Source organism: Nannospalax galili, unplaced genomic scaffold (assembly GCF_000622305.1).
Source record: "Nannospalax galili isolate Female #2095 unplaced genomic scaffold, S.galili_v1.0 scaffold72, whole genome shotgun sequence".
In the NCBI taxonomy this organism is placed as follows: domain Eukaryota; kingdom Metazoa; phylum Chordata; class Mammalia; order Rodentia; family Spalacidae; genus Nannospalax; species Nannospalax galili.
In genome coordinates, this window is record NW_008336933.1 from 6,802,814 (window position 1) to 6,819,275 (window position 16,462).

The 16,462-nt window shown below is 42.6% G+C and overlaps 1 protein-coding gene and 1 pseudogene across 2 annotated transcripts in view; one reads left to right on the forward strand and one right to left on the reverse strand.

Moving 5' to 3' along the window:
- The window catches only part of Snrnp48 (small nuclear ribonucleoprotein U11/U12 subunit 48), a 23,439-nt gene extending 17,131 nt beyond the window's left edge, over nucleotides 1-6,308 (reverse strand). The window contains exons 1-3 of one of the 2 annotated variants that reach the window (XM_008831640.3): nucleotides 6,114-6,308; nucleotides 1,167-1,280; nucleotides 187-247 (exon numbers count right to left, since the gene is read on the reverse strand). In XM_008831640.3, coding sequence (XP_008829862.1) covers nucleotides 187-247; nucleotides 1,167-1,280; nucleotides 6,114-6,269 — 331 coding nt within the window. In that variant the 5' untranslated portion in view covers nucleotides 6,270-6,308. The remainder of the gene's footprint in view (nucleotides 1-186; nucleotides 248-1,166; nucleotides 1,281-6,113) is intronic. The other variant, XM_017797770.2, reaches the window with a different exon arrangement.
- LOC103732954 lies at nucleotides 6,268-11,514 on the forward strand (annotated as a pseudogene).
- The last annotated feature ends 4,948 nt before the right edge of the window (nucleotides 11,515-16,462 follow it).

Genomic DNA, 16,462 nt, shown 5'->3' on the forward strand with positions numbered 1-16,462 from the left:
CCTCTTCTTACTTCCGAGGGCATTGTAGGACACGGGCGCACCTACCTACATGCAAGCAATACTCATACAAAAATAAAAATAAAAATAAATATATAAAAAATAAATGAAATATATTCTTTTGATAATTCAAATGAAAAATTAATGCCTAAACTAGGATACTTTTCAGTTATAATGTTATATACTTACCCAAAGTAACTGAAGGAATCTTCATATTCTCATAGAAAAAACCAGGATTATACATTTCAGCCTAGTGAGAATTAAAAAAAAAAAGAATATTTTTTTTAGAATAAATTATTTTTATTATTTTTATGTGTATCCACATATTGCCTGCATGTATATAAGTGCGCCTGGGCCATGCAATGCCCAGAGGAGAGAAGACGATTCCCTAGAACTGGAGTTATGGACAGTTGAGATCATCCATGTGGGTGCTGGGATTCAAACTTGGGTCCTCTGCAAGACCAGTCAGTGCTCTTAACCACTGAGCCATCTCTCCATCCCCAAAATTTAATATTCTTAAAGACTATATAATTGACTATTCTAGGATAACAATATCATTAAAATATATCTCAAGGGCTGGGCGTGGTGGCACAGGCCTTTAATCTCAACACTCAGAAGGCAGAGGCAGGAGGATCTCTGTGAGATCCAGGCTAGTCTGGGATGGTCTACAGTGGGTTCCAGGCCAGCTGGGACTACCTAATGAGACCCTGTCTCAAACACACACACAGACACAGACACACACACACACACATAGACACACACATAGACACACACACACACACACACACACACACACAGGCACACATGCACGCACACACATATAAATCACGATTTGTGAAATTAGGCAAAGTATGATCTACTTTACAAGCCAGCTGGGACTACCTAATGAGACCCTGTGTCTCACACACACACACACACACACACACACAGGCACACATGCACGCACACACATATAAATCACGATTTGTGAAATTAGGCAAAGTATACTATGTAGACCAGGCCAGCAATGACTACCTAATGAGACCCTGTGTCTCACACACACACACACACACACACACACAAATCACAATTTGTGAAATTAGGTAACGTATGACCTCACAATATACTTTTCAAATACTATGGATTATTAATGCATGAGTTATAAGACATATGGGATAAATAAATAGTACCTCTTCTTCTTTAGAATAGCCTAGTTTCCTCAATCTACAAGATCCCATGTGCTTTGCTAAAGATGATTTAGGCATATGATGATTGGAATCAAAAGGGCATATCACAATTTCATCCTATAAAAATCAGAAAGAAAAAACAATATTTAAACAATTATACCATTAATTTTTATTACTTGGTTAAGTGCTACAATCTGGTATTTTCTTTTTTGCAGGTCTCTCTTAACTCCTATGTGAAGTGTTTATAATTTTTAAAAACAGGAGAAAAGGAAAGTCTCTTAATGCATCTTCTTCTAAAGGCTCTGCCTTCTCTCAGTCCCTTCCACGCTTAACTTTATGAATGACACAGTATCCTTAAATTCTCTAAGGTCTCAACACAGCCACCCCTCCCCTGTCTCCCCTCTGCTTCCCCTCTGTGTAACGGAAGGTCAGGATCTACCTGTCTATTTCTGCTCCCCTTCGCCTCTCGAGTGTGTATATGTATGTATGACAGGCTTGTGTTACATACCCCAGGCTGGTCTTGAACATAATGGCAATCTCCTGTCTTAGCCTCCAGAATGCTGGGATTATAGGCATTGTGCCACCATACCCAGCTCCTGATACCCTACTCAAAGTCTTTCTACTCATCTGTTCCTATTTGATCTCCTTTAAAGACAACGTTCTTCTCCAGCTGCTCTCCTTTAAATGCTGGGATTTCCTGTCATGCTAACAAATCGCCTCTTGTCACTTGCTAACATGCTTCCTCACCACCTCATGACTTCAACTCTCATTGTACAGTGATGACTCCCCAAATCTAAGTCATTAGACCATGTTTCTCTCTTACATACCTTACACAAGGGGCAGTGAGATGGCTTAATGGGCAAAATGCTTGCGAAGCAGCCTGACAACCTGAGTTCAATCCCTGGAGCCCCATTAAGGTGAAAACAGAAAATTGACTCCACAAAGTAGTCCTGACCTATGTATACACACAAACCCATGGCAGGTGGACTACATCTGCCCACCACATATGCATAATAATAAATTTTTAATAAACTCATACTAAAAATTCAACATAAACTAAAATATTCAATATAGTCATAGTCTCTATGATAGCCAAAATTGTCAACTTGATAAAATCTAGAATCACAGGGGAGATGGGCCTCTGGGCATACCTGTGGGGGGATTATCTTGATTAGGTTAAGTGAGGTGGGAAGACCCACACACTGGGGTGGCACCTTTCCCTGGGGTGGGACCCTGGACAGCATAAAAGCTGAGCACGAGGACTCACTGCTCTGCTTCCTGCCTGCAGATGCAATGTGATAAGCTGCCTCAATATCCTGCTGCCTTGACTTCTCCATCATGATGGGCTGCACTTCAAACTATACACCAAACAGACTTCTGTCTTAGTTTTGTTTCTTGTGGCTGTGATAAAATACTATGACAAAAGCAACCCTAAGGAGAAAGGGTTTATTCGGCTCACAATTTCAGGTCATGGTCCATCAGTCAAGGTGGCTGGAACTTGAAGTAGCCAGTCACGCGCAGCTAAGAGCAGAGAGAGAATGAACGTATGCAATGCTAGCTTGGCTCACCTCCTTTTCCTTTAGTCCAGGGTCCAGACCACAAAATGGTGTTGCCCACATTCAGGGTGGGTCTCTCCCTTAACTAATCCAATGAAATCCCTTCCAGGCACTCACAGGCCAACCTAATCTAGGCAATTCCTCAGTGAGACTCCCTTCCCAGGTGATTCTACATTCTGTCAAGTAAACAATCAAAACTAACCATCACACCTGCCCTTCTAAAGTTGTTTTTGTTGGGGTATTATATCATAGCAACAGAGAAGACAGTCCAACACCCAAGCCTGTCTCCCCTTCTATTTCAGGGAAAGAAAGAAACTGCCTCTTCTCTAACTACCCATACCCAAGCAATCAGCTAGCCCTATCAATTTTGTTCCTAATTATTTCTGAAACCCTCCACATTCCATTTATGCCCACTGCCACTTCTCCAATTCAGGATGTCAGTAATCCCTCTCGGTTACAACAGCCACCTCCTAAATGCTCTGTTTCCAGGCTCTCTGCACTCCATTCCATTCTCCACAGCGCAGCGATTTTGAATTCCCAACTCTGCCACTGACTGGCTGCATGACACTGGGCCTTTCCTTGACTCAGTTTCCTCATCTATAAAATGGAAACACTAGACCTTCATCCCACAAAGGAGATTAAATAAATGTGTGAGTTTATATATAATAAAACAATTTGAACAGGGCTTAGTACATAGAAGTAGTCAATCAATGCAAGCAAGTTATTTTAATAAAATACAAATGAGATTTTGTTATGCCCTGACTTAAAAGTATGTCTGTGCCTGCCCCACTGACCTCATTTAAAAACAACCAGATTCTCTAATATGGCTGGGAAGAGCCATCAGGTTCTAACCCTACCAACTATCCTCTCTCCTCCCCTATTTTCCAGCCCAGAGCTCTAAAATCTTCCACAATCCTCCTAAAGCAAGGTCAGGTCTGTCACAGCAATACCCCACTCCTTGTACCAATTTCTGTCTTAGTTTGCCTTCAATTGCTCTGACAAAACACTCTGACCAATAGCAACTTAGGGAGGAAAGGATTCTTTGGCTTACAGCACAGTCCATCATCAAGGGAAGCCAATGTAGGAACTCAGGGAAGGAACCTGGAGCACAGACTACGGAGGAATGCTGCTTACTGGTTTGTTCCCCTGGCCCATGCTCAGTCTGGTGGTTTGGTTTTTGTTTTTGGGTTTTTTTTTTTGAGACAGGGTCTCCCTGTAGCCCCAGCTGGCCTAGAACTCACTATGTAGACCAGGCTGGCCTTGAACTCACAGTCCTCCTGCCTCTGCCTCCCAAGTACTGGCACTAAAGGACATGTGCCACCACACCCGGCCCAGTCTGTTTTCTTATACAACACAGGACAACCTACCCAGGGGTGGCACTGGCCACAGTAGGCTGGATCCTCCCATATCACCTAACAATCAAGAAAATACCCCACAGATAGTCTTGGGCCACTCCAATGGAGGCAATTCCACAATTGAGACTCCCTCAGCTATCTAGCACACCCTGGCTCTCCAGCCATCCTTCTAATGTTCTAGTTAACTACTTGAAGTTCTTGTCTTTGAGCTTCACTTCACTAATTCTACTCATTTTTTATATTTTTCTTTTTTAGCTTAGAATTTACTTTTCCAGGGCTGGAGAGATAACTCAGTGGGTAAAGCACTTGCTGTACAAGGATAAGGACCTGAGTACAAATCCTCAGAACCCAGATAAAAGCTGGGCTTGGTAACCCATGTGTAATCCCAGTATTCCTACTATGAGATAGGAGCAGAGACACAAAAAACTCCAAGAGGGGAATGAGCCAGCTAGCGTGGTATATGCAGCAGCAAAACAACACAAGAGACCCTAGGAAGGTGGAAGGCAAAACTCACACACCTGGAAACACTCTGGAAAAGGTCCTTTTCCAGTAGCCTTTTGACCCACCATGGCTGCCAAAACTACAATCTCAACCCCATCCATCAGACTTTACCACACATAACGTAACAGCCTCACAACCCTCACTACCACCACATGATAAGATCTATGAGAACAGAAAGTGTCACTGATGTTCACTAAGCAGTATTTGCAGGGTAAAAACACTGTAGAAATGTGGAAATTCTTTAACTGTCTGGATAGCATCTATTCTCTGGTTGATGGATGTCATTTAGCAGGATTTTTAAACCAGTTACTCTCTTGCATTTCAGACACTAGATTACACCACAGTTTACTGCCAGTATCTGGGAATTTTACAATGGAGTTTTATATAGCAATGAAGTACACAGACTCTTAGAAGCCAGAAAGCCTGAATCCAAATCCTGTCATTTAATAGCATATCCTTGGGGGGAAAAAAACTACCACCCCTCTGTTTCCTCATGTGCAAAGTGCTGCCAATTGTAACAGCCTTGTAAGGGTCATCATAAATCTTAGATGAAGTAATGCAGTGGTGTATACAAAGTGCTATTTAAGTGTTACTACAAGGAATCCAATTTTACTGCAATGCTGAGTAGGCAATGGTATGGGAACATATGCCCAGCTTAATGGTCTAGAAAATTCGTTCCATTATCCAACATATCTCAAACTTTCCTGACTGTCCCCAAAATACTTTCAAAACATTATATGTTTTATTTTTACTTTATGTGTATGAGCGTTTTGCCTGCATGTATATAAGTGCACCCGAGTCATGGCAATGCCTGTGGAGGTTAGAAGAGAGCACTGGATCCCCTGGAACTGGAATTACAGTCAGCTGTTAGGGGCCATGTGAGTGCTGGGAACCAAACCCCAGTTCTGCAAGAGCAGTCAATGCTCTTAAACTCTAAGCCATCTCTCCAGCCCGTTGCTATGTTTTAACCCATAACTGTACTTGGAGTTTGTTTTTTTTCTTCCTTCCAATTTCCACTTCAGTTTTAATACAATAGTGACGGGCTTATGAGTAAATCAAATATATTTCAAATATTTCCAGAGAATCAGACGTGTGGCATAAACTTTGTTATTTCTGCACAATAAACCCAGAAAGGAAAAACATAAAATTACCGCACACAGCAGAATTTCCCTTTATCCTACCCCCATCAAAAATGAACAAAAAAACAAGATAATTCGCTCAGATCACTTTTAACGGCAATTCTGCCGTCCAGATGAGTTGCTAGCTACCATCCCTTAGTGGTATCCTTTAATAATCCCAGAATCCGTACTATCCAAGTCCGAAGTGTCCAGGTTTAAGGCAGGAAACGGTGACCTGAACTCCAGCTATCCTGACATCGAATCTAATGCAATGCGGAATCCTAGTAACAGAAGAGCAAGTACCTGCCAACCCCACGCCGACATCTCTTTCCCACGCATTTTCCAAGTGCACACCCACCGCACATCCCCGCCTCCGCGCGCCCACTGCCTCCGAGAAGGCCGGGCGGTCGCGGCCCTCACCTCGGCCTCCGGCTCGTCCCCGGGGTCCAGCTGATTCAGGCTCCATCCCAGGGACGCCGTGACTTCCTCCAGCTTCCGGCAGCAGCTCTCCACGAACTCGCTCAGCTCCTCCTGCAACCGCCGCCGTTCCTCCACCGGAGGCGGCTCGGCCTCCATGGCCGCAGCGCCTCTCACCCCGGAAGTGGGAGAACGGCCGGCCCCGCGCGGGCCTCTGGGAGATGTGGGCGGGGCCCCCGCTGCGCCAGCCTATAGGAAGAGCCGCGGGGCCGGCGGGAGCGGTAGTTTTGAAAGGCTTGCAGGCTCTCGGGACCTGACTTGCTTTGCTGGGCGACGGCTGAATGCAAGTGCTGTGGCCTTTCCTGAGCGTTAGTCCCCACGCCTCTCGACGTTCTTAGGGACAAGAAAGTTTAAAGACTAGCACAAAAAGTGCCCGTAGAACCTTCCTCTACTTCATTAACATTTTATTTTAGTTACTCTAGGTGTCTTCTGTCTACAGCCCACACACTTGCCAAATTCTTTGAATGTCCTGGATTCTTTACGCCAAACGTTAGTATGCATGGCTTTAGAATATTTTCCTGCGTAACTTCAATGGATGATCAAATAGGAAATTCATAAAATCATCCAGTATATAGTTCAGTTTCCCTATTGTCTGGAAAATTCTTTTCTTTCTTTCTTTCTTTCTTTCTTTTTTTTTTTTTTTTTTTTAATGTAATTTCCTTGTAGACCCAGCTGGTCTGGAACTGGAACTCACTAGGGAAAACAGACTGGCCTGGATCTCTGTAGAGATTTGCCTGCCTCTGCCTGCTGAGTGCTGGGATTGAAGGAGTGTGCCACCACACCTGGCTCTGCCAAATTGTTTGCAACAATTTTATTATGTTGTAACTAATTATCTATAATTAGTTATAGTCTCTTTCAGTCTAACAGTCTCCCCTCTCCTTTTTAAATTCAGTCGTTGAATTTTGTGATGAGCCTAGGTCAGTTGTCTTGTAGAATATTCCTTTTTCTAGATTATTCAACTTACCCCTGCCCCATGATTAGCTTAAGTATTTTTGCAAGAATTCTTCACAGGAAATGTGTGCCTTTTCTTAGGGACACAGATTCTGCTAGTAATGCTGAAGTTGATCACTTGGTGAAAGTGGTAGCTATCTCTCCACTACCATTGCACATCTTCCTTTGGGTAACTGAGGGCTATAGCTTCATCTATCTTGAGGCTGTAAGATTAGCAAGAAGGACAGACCGACAAGTGACTCAACTACAGCACAGGCTTTATTCAGGAATAAACATGGAAAGTGAGGATTTCTATAGAACTAGAAGTAAGCCCACCATCCGTTTACAAACTGGGGTAGGGGAAGGGGAAATTTTTCCTTTATTGAACCACAATTAGCTGTTCATAGGAGCAGCTAGTGAAATAAAGCAAGCGGCAGATTAAAAGGTGTCTAAGGACAAGCACTTCTTATGGCCAGCCGTTTCTGGGTGCTGACAGGCCAGGGAGAGCCTAGAAAAACAAGTTACTTTGGTTCTGGAAAACAAGTTAATTTAATATCTTCAGTTGTCAATGTTTAACCAAAATGGAAGAGCTTTGAAAAATGGTATGACCGTGGCTCACATGGACCATAAGAACATCATGTTTCCAGCTCTCTTATATAATCCTCTACTGATCTACCAAAATTATAAATGATTCTTTCCACATAGTGTTATGTGTTTATATTTACTAATGGACATTTGTCTTGGTCTCTTTTCTGTTGCTTTGATAAAATTTAACATTATTTGCTAAAATAATGTTAAATGTCCCCCATAGGCTCATGTGTTCAAACAATTGGGCCCCAGTTGGTGGCTGTGTTTGGGAAGGTTATGGAACCTTTAGGAGTTAGAGCCTAACTGGAGAAAATTCATCACTAGGGGTGGGCTTTGAGGTTTTATAGTCTCTCTCTCTCTCTCTCTCTCTCTCTCTCTCTCTCTCTCTCTCTCTCTCTCCTTCCTATGTTGGCGTTACACTCTTTTGGTACCTTCTCTACTACAGTGGTGAATAAGAATGTCCCTCATAAACTTCAGGTATTTGAACACTTGGCCCCAGTTGGTGGTGCTGTTTGTAGAGATTTAGGAGGTGCAGCCTTACTAGAGGACATGTCACCTGTTGCAGGTTTTCAGAGCTCATAGCCTTACCATACTTCCAGTTCCCTTCTCTCTTCTTTCTCACGCTCTCCTTCCTGTGCCTGCTTGAAGATGCAAAGTACTTAGCTTTCTGTTCTGACTGCCTCCTGCCATGCCTTCCCCACCATGATGGACTCTTACACCTCCAGATCTGAAAGCCCAATAAACTCTTCGTTCTAGAAGTTGCCTTGGTATGGCGTTTTATCACAGCAACAGAAAAGTAATACATCCACCATGATAGAGTCTATCCCTCAAGAACTGAGGGATAAAATAAAGCCTTTCTTCCTTGGCTTGCTTCATGTCAAGGTATTTTATCATAGCAACAGAAAAGTAGCTAATACAAGAGAAAAGGGTTTATTTCAACTCACAGTTCAAGATTACAGGCTTTCATTTTGAGAGAAATCACAGTGGTAGGAGAGTTTGAGGCAGCTGGTCACATTGCATTCACAGTAAAGATGCAGGGTGAATCAGCCTCTCTCCACCTCATTCAGTCCAGAACCCAGGCCTTGAAATGGTGTGAACCACATTCAAGGGTGGGTCTTCTTGCCTCTATTAACCCACCTAAAGAAATCCAGTCTGGCAGAGGGCATGAATATGTTCTGCCTGTGAAGAGCTGGACCCCCAGGTGGGATTCCCTGTGGAGGGCAAGGGACAGTGGCACATCTGTTCTCCAGGGGCTGCTGAAGGCGTTAAGGAGCAGTGACCAGCTCAGCCTGGTAGGACAGAACCTTGGAAAGTTCTTCTGAACAATGATGGGAGCAGACGGATCTAACCAAACTCATCATCTCAAGTGATGAACTTGAGTCATCTCAGTCACTCTCAGATAGCCTCCCAATCTTATCTGCCTTCACGGTTCTTGCTATACACCATAATTAGCTGATTACCCTTCCCTCTACTACTCAGGAGCTAGAAATCTTCAGGAACTTCATCAGCCATAAGAGACTGAAAACACTGACTGATAAAATTACAGCCCTAAAAACCAGAAGGCTCTGTATCTCCAGCACAGTGAACTGACTTGCATCCCTGAAGGACTTCAACACCTCTCTGGCTGAGAAGATGTAGACCTTTCGAACAATCCTCTTGCACTTAATGCCTGCTAGGTTTGCTTTTCTATCCAGTCTGGTGTGGCTTCATCTTTCTAGGAACTGACCGAAGAGTTTGCTGACAGAAATAAACAGAATGAAAAGATTAAAGCATTTGAATTGTAATTTGAATCTCTTAGAAACTGCACCTTCTGGGGCTGGAGAGATGGCTCAGCGGTTAAGAACACTGTGCTTGCAGAAGACCTGGGTTCGAATCCCAGCACCACATGGCAACTAGCAACTGTCTGTAACTCCAGTCCCAGGGGATCCAACAGCCTCTTCTGACCTCTGTGGGCATTGCATGACATGGATGCACTTACCTACATGCAGGCAATACACACATACACATAAAAATAAATAAATAATAAATAAAATTTTTAAAAAACTGCACCTTCCGGCTGGGCGTGGTAGCACACACCTTTAATCCCAGCACTCAGGAGGCAGAGGCAGGCGGATCTCTGTGGGTTCAAGGTCAGCCTAATTTAAAAAGTGGGGTCCAGGGCAGCTGGGGCTAAAGGGAGACCGTTTTAAAAAAACCAAAAAAAAAAAAAAAAAAACCCTCTGCACCTTCTGAACTGGCAGGTGTAAAATCACTAGACCTGCTTTATTTATGAAAGATAAACTACGTGTTCTATCAGACTTTCCTTCTTTTAGGGTGTTGAAGGAATGACATGTAGGTGAAAACCATATTGAAATGTTAAGACAGAAAATCTGTCTGTCCATGCGCTAGGCCTGAAGGATAACAAGTTAAAATCTGTTCTAGAAGAAATCATCCTGCTACAGTCTTTGGAAAGATTTGATCTAGGCAATAGTGGTATTAGTAGTTTTCCCTGCTGATGTGTGACATTCTTCCTGAGGAGACTTGCACAGATGCCTGTTCACCCAAGATAGGGAACAGACCAAAGTAAAGTACCTCCAAAGTCCAACTTGATGAACTATGAGTTTTATTGGGGTTATTTACTGGAGTACGTTGAGAGGTTACTTACAAGAGCAGAAATGACTCAAAGACAGCTTCACTACCAAAAGCCCACCCCAGCATGGGTGACAGCTCACAAAAGCTGGAAACATGGAGCTCACAGAAAAATTTGCAGGTAACTTGACAGGTTAGAGAGTGTCTTTTCCAGGAAGCTCAGTTGATCTGACCCTCTTCCAGGCCACTAGGCTAGTCTGAGACTCTTCTAGGAAGATTGACTTGTCGGAGACTGTCTCAGCAGACCCTACTGTTTATATATGCTTGGGAAGGGAGGGACCTACTGTATCTTGTCAGCTTCAGGGAATTTCTAGGGCTTTTGAATTGTTTACTTCCTGAGTTTTAAGGAGCTTCCCTGCAGGATGGAATGTCTTATCCTTGAGAAAATTGCTACACACACCTGTTCATTGGAAACCTTTATTTGAAATTCCTAACATAAAGGGAAATCCTTTAAGAACTATTCAAAAAGAAGTTATAGTTAAAGAATACAAGTCCTAAAATACCTACACAGTAGGATTAGGGATGATGGATTTAGCCAAGTGACTGTTCCTGAGATCACCATGATGCTGCCAAGTGAATCCAAAGCCAAGTGAATCCAAAGTCAACACTTACACATCCTCATCACACTAAAAGCTGCTAGACTGCAGCGATGAACAAGCAACCTTGGTTCCTGATGACCAGTTTGACGTGTGATAATGTGTCTGATGTGTTTGCCACAGAAAGCAACATCTTCATTTCTGCCAACTTCAATAAGAATCATGTGTGCGAAACTTCAAAAAGGATCGCAGAACCAAAGGAAATGGTATCTGATGTCAATCTCAGTCTAAATAACCTTTGCTTTATACACCCAGAGTATGCTTCAAAAAATTGTTTTTCATTTAAGGAATTAGTTGTTGTTGTTGTTGTTGTTGTTGTTGTTTTTTAAGTTCTTTGCCTGAAGAAATGTCACTGGCAAAACTACAAACAATAATTCTTTCTTTAACAGTTCAAAGTGCAGCCTAAAGTTCTGTACCATAGCCCCACAATGGGAACAGTTCTGATTAGTTGGTTCTGTAGACCCTCAAAAAATGGAGTTGATGGTAAATTTGAGCATCCTGGACCATCAGAATAACGAGCTCCTGCAGGTTCCCCCAAGCTTGGGAACTATGTGCATTTAAGAACACTGCTTCTAGATAGAAATCCGGTCTATGTTCCTTGAGCCACCTCCCTCCACTATTGGAGTGCTTGAGAAACAGAATTTCTGCCTGAGCAGTCGACTTCTTAGCCCTGATGTGCTCATTCTGGAAAGAACAGAGTCAGCCCAGAGTGACTATTGTATTCCCAGGGCTGCTCAGCAGTCACTGGCCACACTGTATTATATTCTGTGCCACGAGATGCTTGCTCGTTGGCTGTTTAACGGTTTGTAAAGTTCTTGTGTACATTTAGAATGCTGTTAATATATGGTATATATTGTACATAATATAATGCTGCGTATAGCCTTAAATATACACACATGTTGTTTTGAATGTTTTACAAATTTATTCCCTTATAACATTGCAAGAATTTTTTTATTTAATGTGATTTAATAATTTCACAATGATAAAGCAAACTTTTAAGGGTTTTTTTGGCTTTTTTGTTGATTGTTTTTTTTGACAGGGTCCCCATAGTCACAGCCCACCTGTCATGATGTGAACCAGGGTGGCCTCAATCTTGCAGAGATCCACTTGCCTCTGATTTTTAAAAAATATTTTATTTATCATTTTTATTTTATGCGTATTAGTGCTGGATAGCTTTAGTGCCAACTTGACACACCTGGGTTGAGGGAGCCTCAATTGGGAATTTGCCTTCATTGTACTGGCCTGTGGCCATGTCCATGGGCATCTTCTTGATTGTTGGGTGATATGGGGGCCCCAGCCCACTGTGGGTGGTGCCATCCCTGGGCAGGTGGGCCTGTGCTACCTAAGAAAGGAGGCTAAGCAGGGGCCAGGGGAACAAGCCAGTAAGCAGAGTTCCTCCATGGCCTGTGCTCCAGCTCCTGCCTCCAGGTTCCTGCCCTGAGTTCCTACCTTGGGTTCCCTGATGAACTGTGACCCAGGAGATATAAGCTGAATAAAGCCTTTCCTCCTCAAGTTGGTAGTGGTCAGTGTTTTGTCACAGCAATGCAGAAATAAACTAGGACAAGTGTATTGCCTGCAATATATGTAAGTGCACTTGTGTCGTGCAATGCCTAATGAGGTCAGAAGAGGGTGTTGGATTCCCTGGAACTGGAGTTACGGATGGTTGTTAGCAACTATGTGGGTGCTGGGAATTGATCCCAGGTCTTCTGCAAGAGCAGCCAGTGCTCTTAACCACTGAGTCATGTCTCCAGCCCCCTAAGCATTTCTGTAGAAATGAGTTTCCTCCCTTGTTTCTTTTAGTGTTTCATATAATGTGACCTGAACATGACTATCCAATTCGAGCTTTTTAAAAGGTATAAAATCAATAAACTTTATTAAATACTATTCTTTCCCAATTAAAAGAAAATATCACTACCCACAATAGACTTCAACAGGATCAGCCTCAGTACATGTTTGTGTTTTGGTCTGGGATTTTGGTTTTTAATTTTTTTAAATTAATATACCTGTGGAAACGCTTTTACCCTACCCAGTGTATCTTATTATTTCCTGAACTTTAATTTAACGTCAGTTTACAGTTTGGTTAAGCCTAGATTGGCAATTATACAGTAATTTTCTAAAATGGAATTTGATATAGGTAAATTTAATTTAATAAAAAATTAAATATGAGCTGGGCATGGTAAGCACATACCTTTAATCCCAGCACTTGCGAGGCACAGGTAGAATCTCTATGAGACTGAGGACAGCCTGGTTTATACAGTGAGTTCCAGGCCAACTGGGGTTACAGGGAGACCCTGTCTCAAAAACAAAAAGAAAGCCACCAAATTTTGTTTATAATAGAATTATCAAAAGCAGGTTTATAAGCCATCCTAGTCCTCACCATGTGACTGAGTCAAGCAGTCAATTCAGTGGGTGTGTCAGCGGGTGGATGTGGCAATAGAGGGCTTATAAGTGATGGAGGCATGCTTGTCTTAGGAAAAAAAAATTGTTGCTAATAAAGATACATACTGCTTGTTCATAAGAGTTACATTTAAAAGAGAAAGAAAAAGAGAATCCCTCACAGGCATGCTCAGAGTCCCATCTCCCAGGTGATTCTAGATCTTGTCAACTTGACAGTTAACACTTACCATCACAGCATTCTGAATTCTGCGCACATCTCCATTTTGCTGTTTATTTCACCATAGACTCAAGGTGCTTAAACGGATTTAGGTCTTTAGATCTAGTGTTATAGGGCTCATTATTGTGATAATTCCCAAGATCCAAATTATCTTAAATTTGATCAGCAGAAATCACATTAAGTCCTCCTCTTTGTCTTGGAGATATCGATATATCGATTAGTGCTTGAATGCTTTGCTCTGACTGTCCAAGTTGGCTTTGTATCTCCCTCTTTTTGAGCCAGCTTTTACTCTCTCTCAAACTGTTTTGATCCCCAAATCTAATCTCTTGAGTATTTATCTACTTATTTATCTGTTTATTTTTTGTCTTTTTTGAGACAAGGTCTCCCTGTAGCCCTAGCTGGCCTGGAACTCCCTGTGAAGACCAGGCTGGCCTCAGTCTCATAGAGATCCACCTCCTCTCCCTCCAAGTGCTGGGATCAAAGATGTGCACCACCAAGCATAGCTCTTTCATGTTTATATTATCATGCCTCATTATCAGATCTGTGCTTTCCTTTGCACTTTATGTAGTTCTCTGATAAAAGAACTATGAAACTTTTTGATCAATTATTTCCAAGGACAAATAGCATAGCTCTCATCTTTTAACTTAAAAAAAAATAGTAAATCCATTCACTAAATAAGAAATGAGTGTTTTTGAGGGGAAAATGGTATCATTAAGAACAGAAAGGCCAGCAGCTTCCAGCAGATGGGAGTAGGGATGAGCTAGACATCATTACCCACACTCCACCCATTGTATCATTCTTTTTTAAATATTTTACTTATTATTTTTACTTTATGTATATGAGTGTATTGCCTGCATGTGTGTAAGTGCTCCATGTCGTGCAATGCCCACAGAGGTTAGAAGACAGTGTCAGATACCCTGAAACTGCAGTTAAGAATGGTTTTTAGCCACCACGTGGGTGCTGGGAATTGAACCCAGGTCCTTTTCAAGAGCAGTCAGTGCTCTTAAACGCTGAGCCATCTCTCCAGCCTCCACAGTATCATTCTTTAAAAAGTACTTTGAAAGTTTCATGTAATGTATTTTGATCATATTACCCCCACCCAACTGTGTGTGTGTGTGTGTGTGTGTGTGTGTGTGTGTGTGTGTGTGTGATTTTACTCATGGAATTCAATTTGTGTTGCCCCAAAGACTTTTTTTTTTAGTCTTTTTGAAGACAGGGTTCCCTGTAGCCCTAACTGGCCTGGAACTCACTATGTAGACCAGGCTGGCTTTGAACTCACAGAGATCCATCTGCCTCTGCCTCTCTGAGTGCTGTAATTAAAGGCATGTGCCACCATACCCAGCTAAGACTCTTTTAAAAAAAAAATATATATATATATATATATTATTTTTATTTTATTTGTATGAGTATATTGTTTGCATGTAGGTAGGTACACCCATGTTGTGCAGTGCCTGTGGAGGTCAGAAGAGGTAGTTGGATCACCTGGAACTGGAGTTAGAAATGGTTGTTAGCTCCCATCTGGGTGCTGGGAATTGAACCCAGGTCCTCTGCAAGAGCAGTCAGTGCTCTTAACCACTGAGTTATCTCTCTAGGCCCTGCCCAAAGACTCTTGTGTGTGGAAAGTGGACTGTGGTCAACCTACCAGGAGTCACACTTTTAAGGAAAACTGACTCTTCCTCTCCCAGTAACTATCAAATACCAGTAACTCCTTAGCTAGGGGTGGACTTCATGCCCATCTCCCCTCTCCTTACTTCTATTTATATTTACATAGCTAACCAAGTGGCAGGCGTTATATCACAGACCCTCTAGCTGCCTCTCTCCCTCTTTCTCCCTTTCTTTCTCTGCCAGTTATCAGGCTACACCCCCTTCAGTGGACTGACCCCTCACACCTTCAAAGCCTATGAAGGCTTTCTGGTCAGGTTTCAAGCTGGTGGCCATGTCATGGTCAATGAAACCCTGGGAAACTGCATTTTGCTGTGACAGCTTCAGACCAGTGCTAAGGTGGATGATGCTACCAGCCAAGGCCTGAATTTCCAGAAGCCTCTGACTGGTGATGCTACCCGTAATGCCCCACTCTATACCTTTTGTAATATTTTTTCTATTGATTTTCTGGAGGTTAAAGTCTACAGATGGAGGTTGCAGTCTTCATAGCTGCAAGATAACTTTGTGGTTCTACCTAGTACCTGTCTCTTTGACATGTAGGCTATGTCAGTTTAAATAATGTTGTGTGGAACTTCCTGCCAACTCTCCAAAACTACAAAATCAGAAATCTCTCTCTCTCTCTCTCTCTCTCTCTCTCTCTCTCTCTCTTCCTCTCTCTCTTCCTCTCCCCCCCCCGCAATATGGCCCCCCAGTGATCATGAGTTTTTCTCTCCTAATAAAACTCATTCTGGGCTGGGTATGGTGGTGCTCGCCTTTAATCCCAGGCAGGTGGATCTCTGTGAGTTCAAGGTCAGCCTGGTCTACATAGTGAGCTCCAGGCCAAATGGGGCTTCAGGGAGACCCTATCTCAAAAAGAAAAAAGAAAAAGAAAGGCTCATTCTGAAGGGTAGTTTTTCTCAGCTTCCTTTCCCATTGAACCTGTCACTTCTCTTATTTTTCTTTATTATAATAGTAGGGAAAATACGATATCAATTTTGAATATGCCACTATGACTGTTATCAAAAGTTAGATAGATTTCTTTTTTCTGTGAATGCTCTGTATAGGTGAAACAGGCGAAAACTCAGCCCAAATAAAGCAAATAAAGCATGTGCTCTAAGACAGATATTTTGTGTGTGTGTGTGTGTGTGTGTGTGTGTGTGTGTGTGTTGATTGGAGGGAGAATGCATACAGGCCATGGCACATGTATGAGGTCAGAGGATACTTTTGTTGACTTGGTTCTCTCCTTCCACCTTTTTATGGGTTCCAAGGTGGAACTCAGGTCCTTGGGCTTTCAT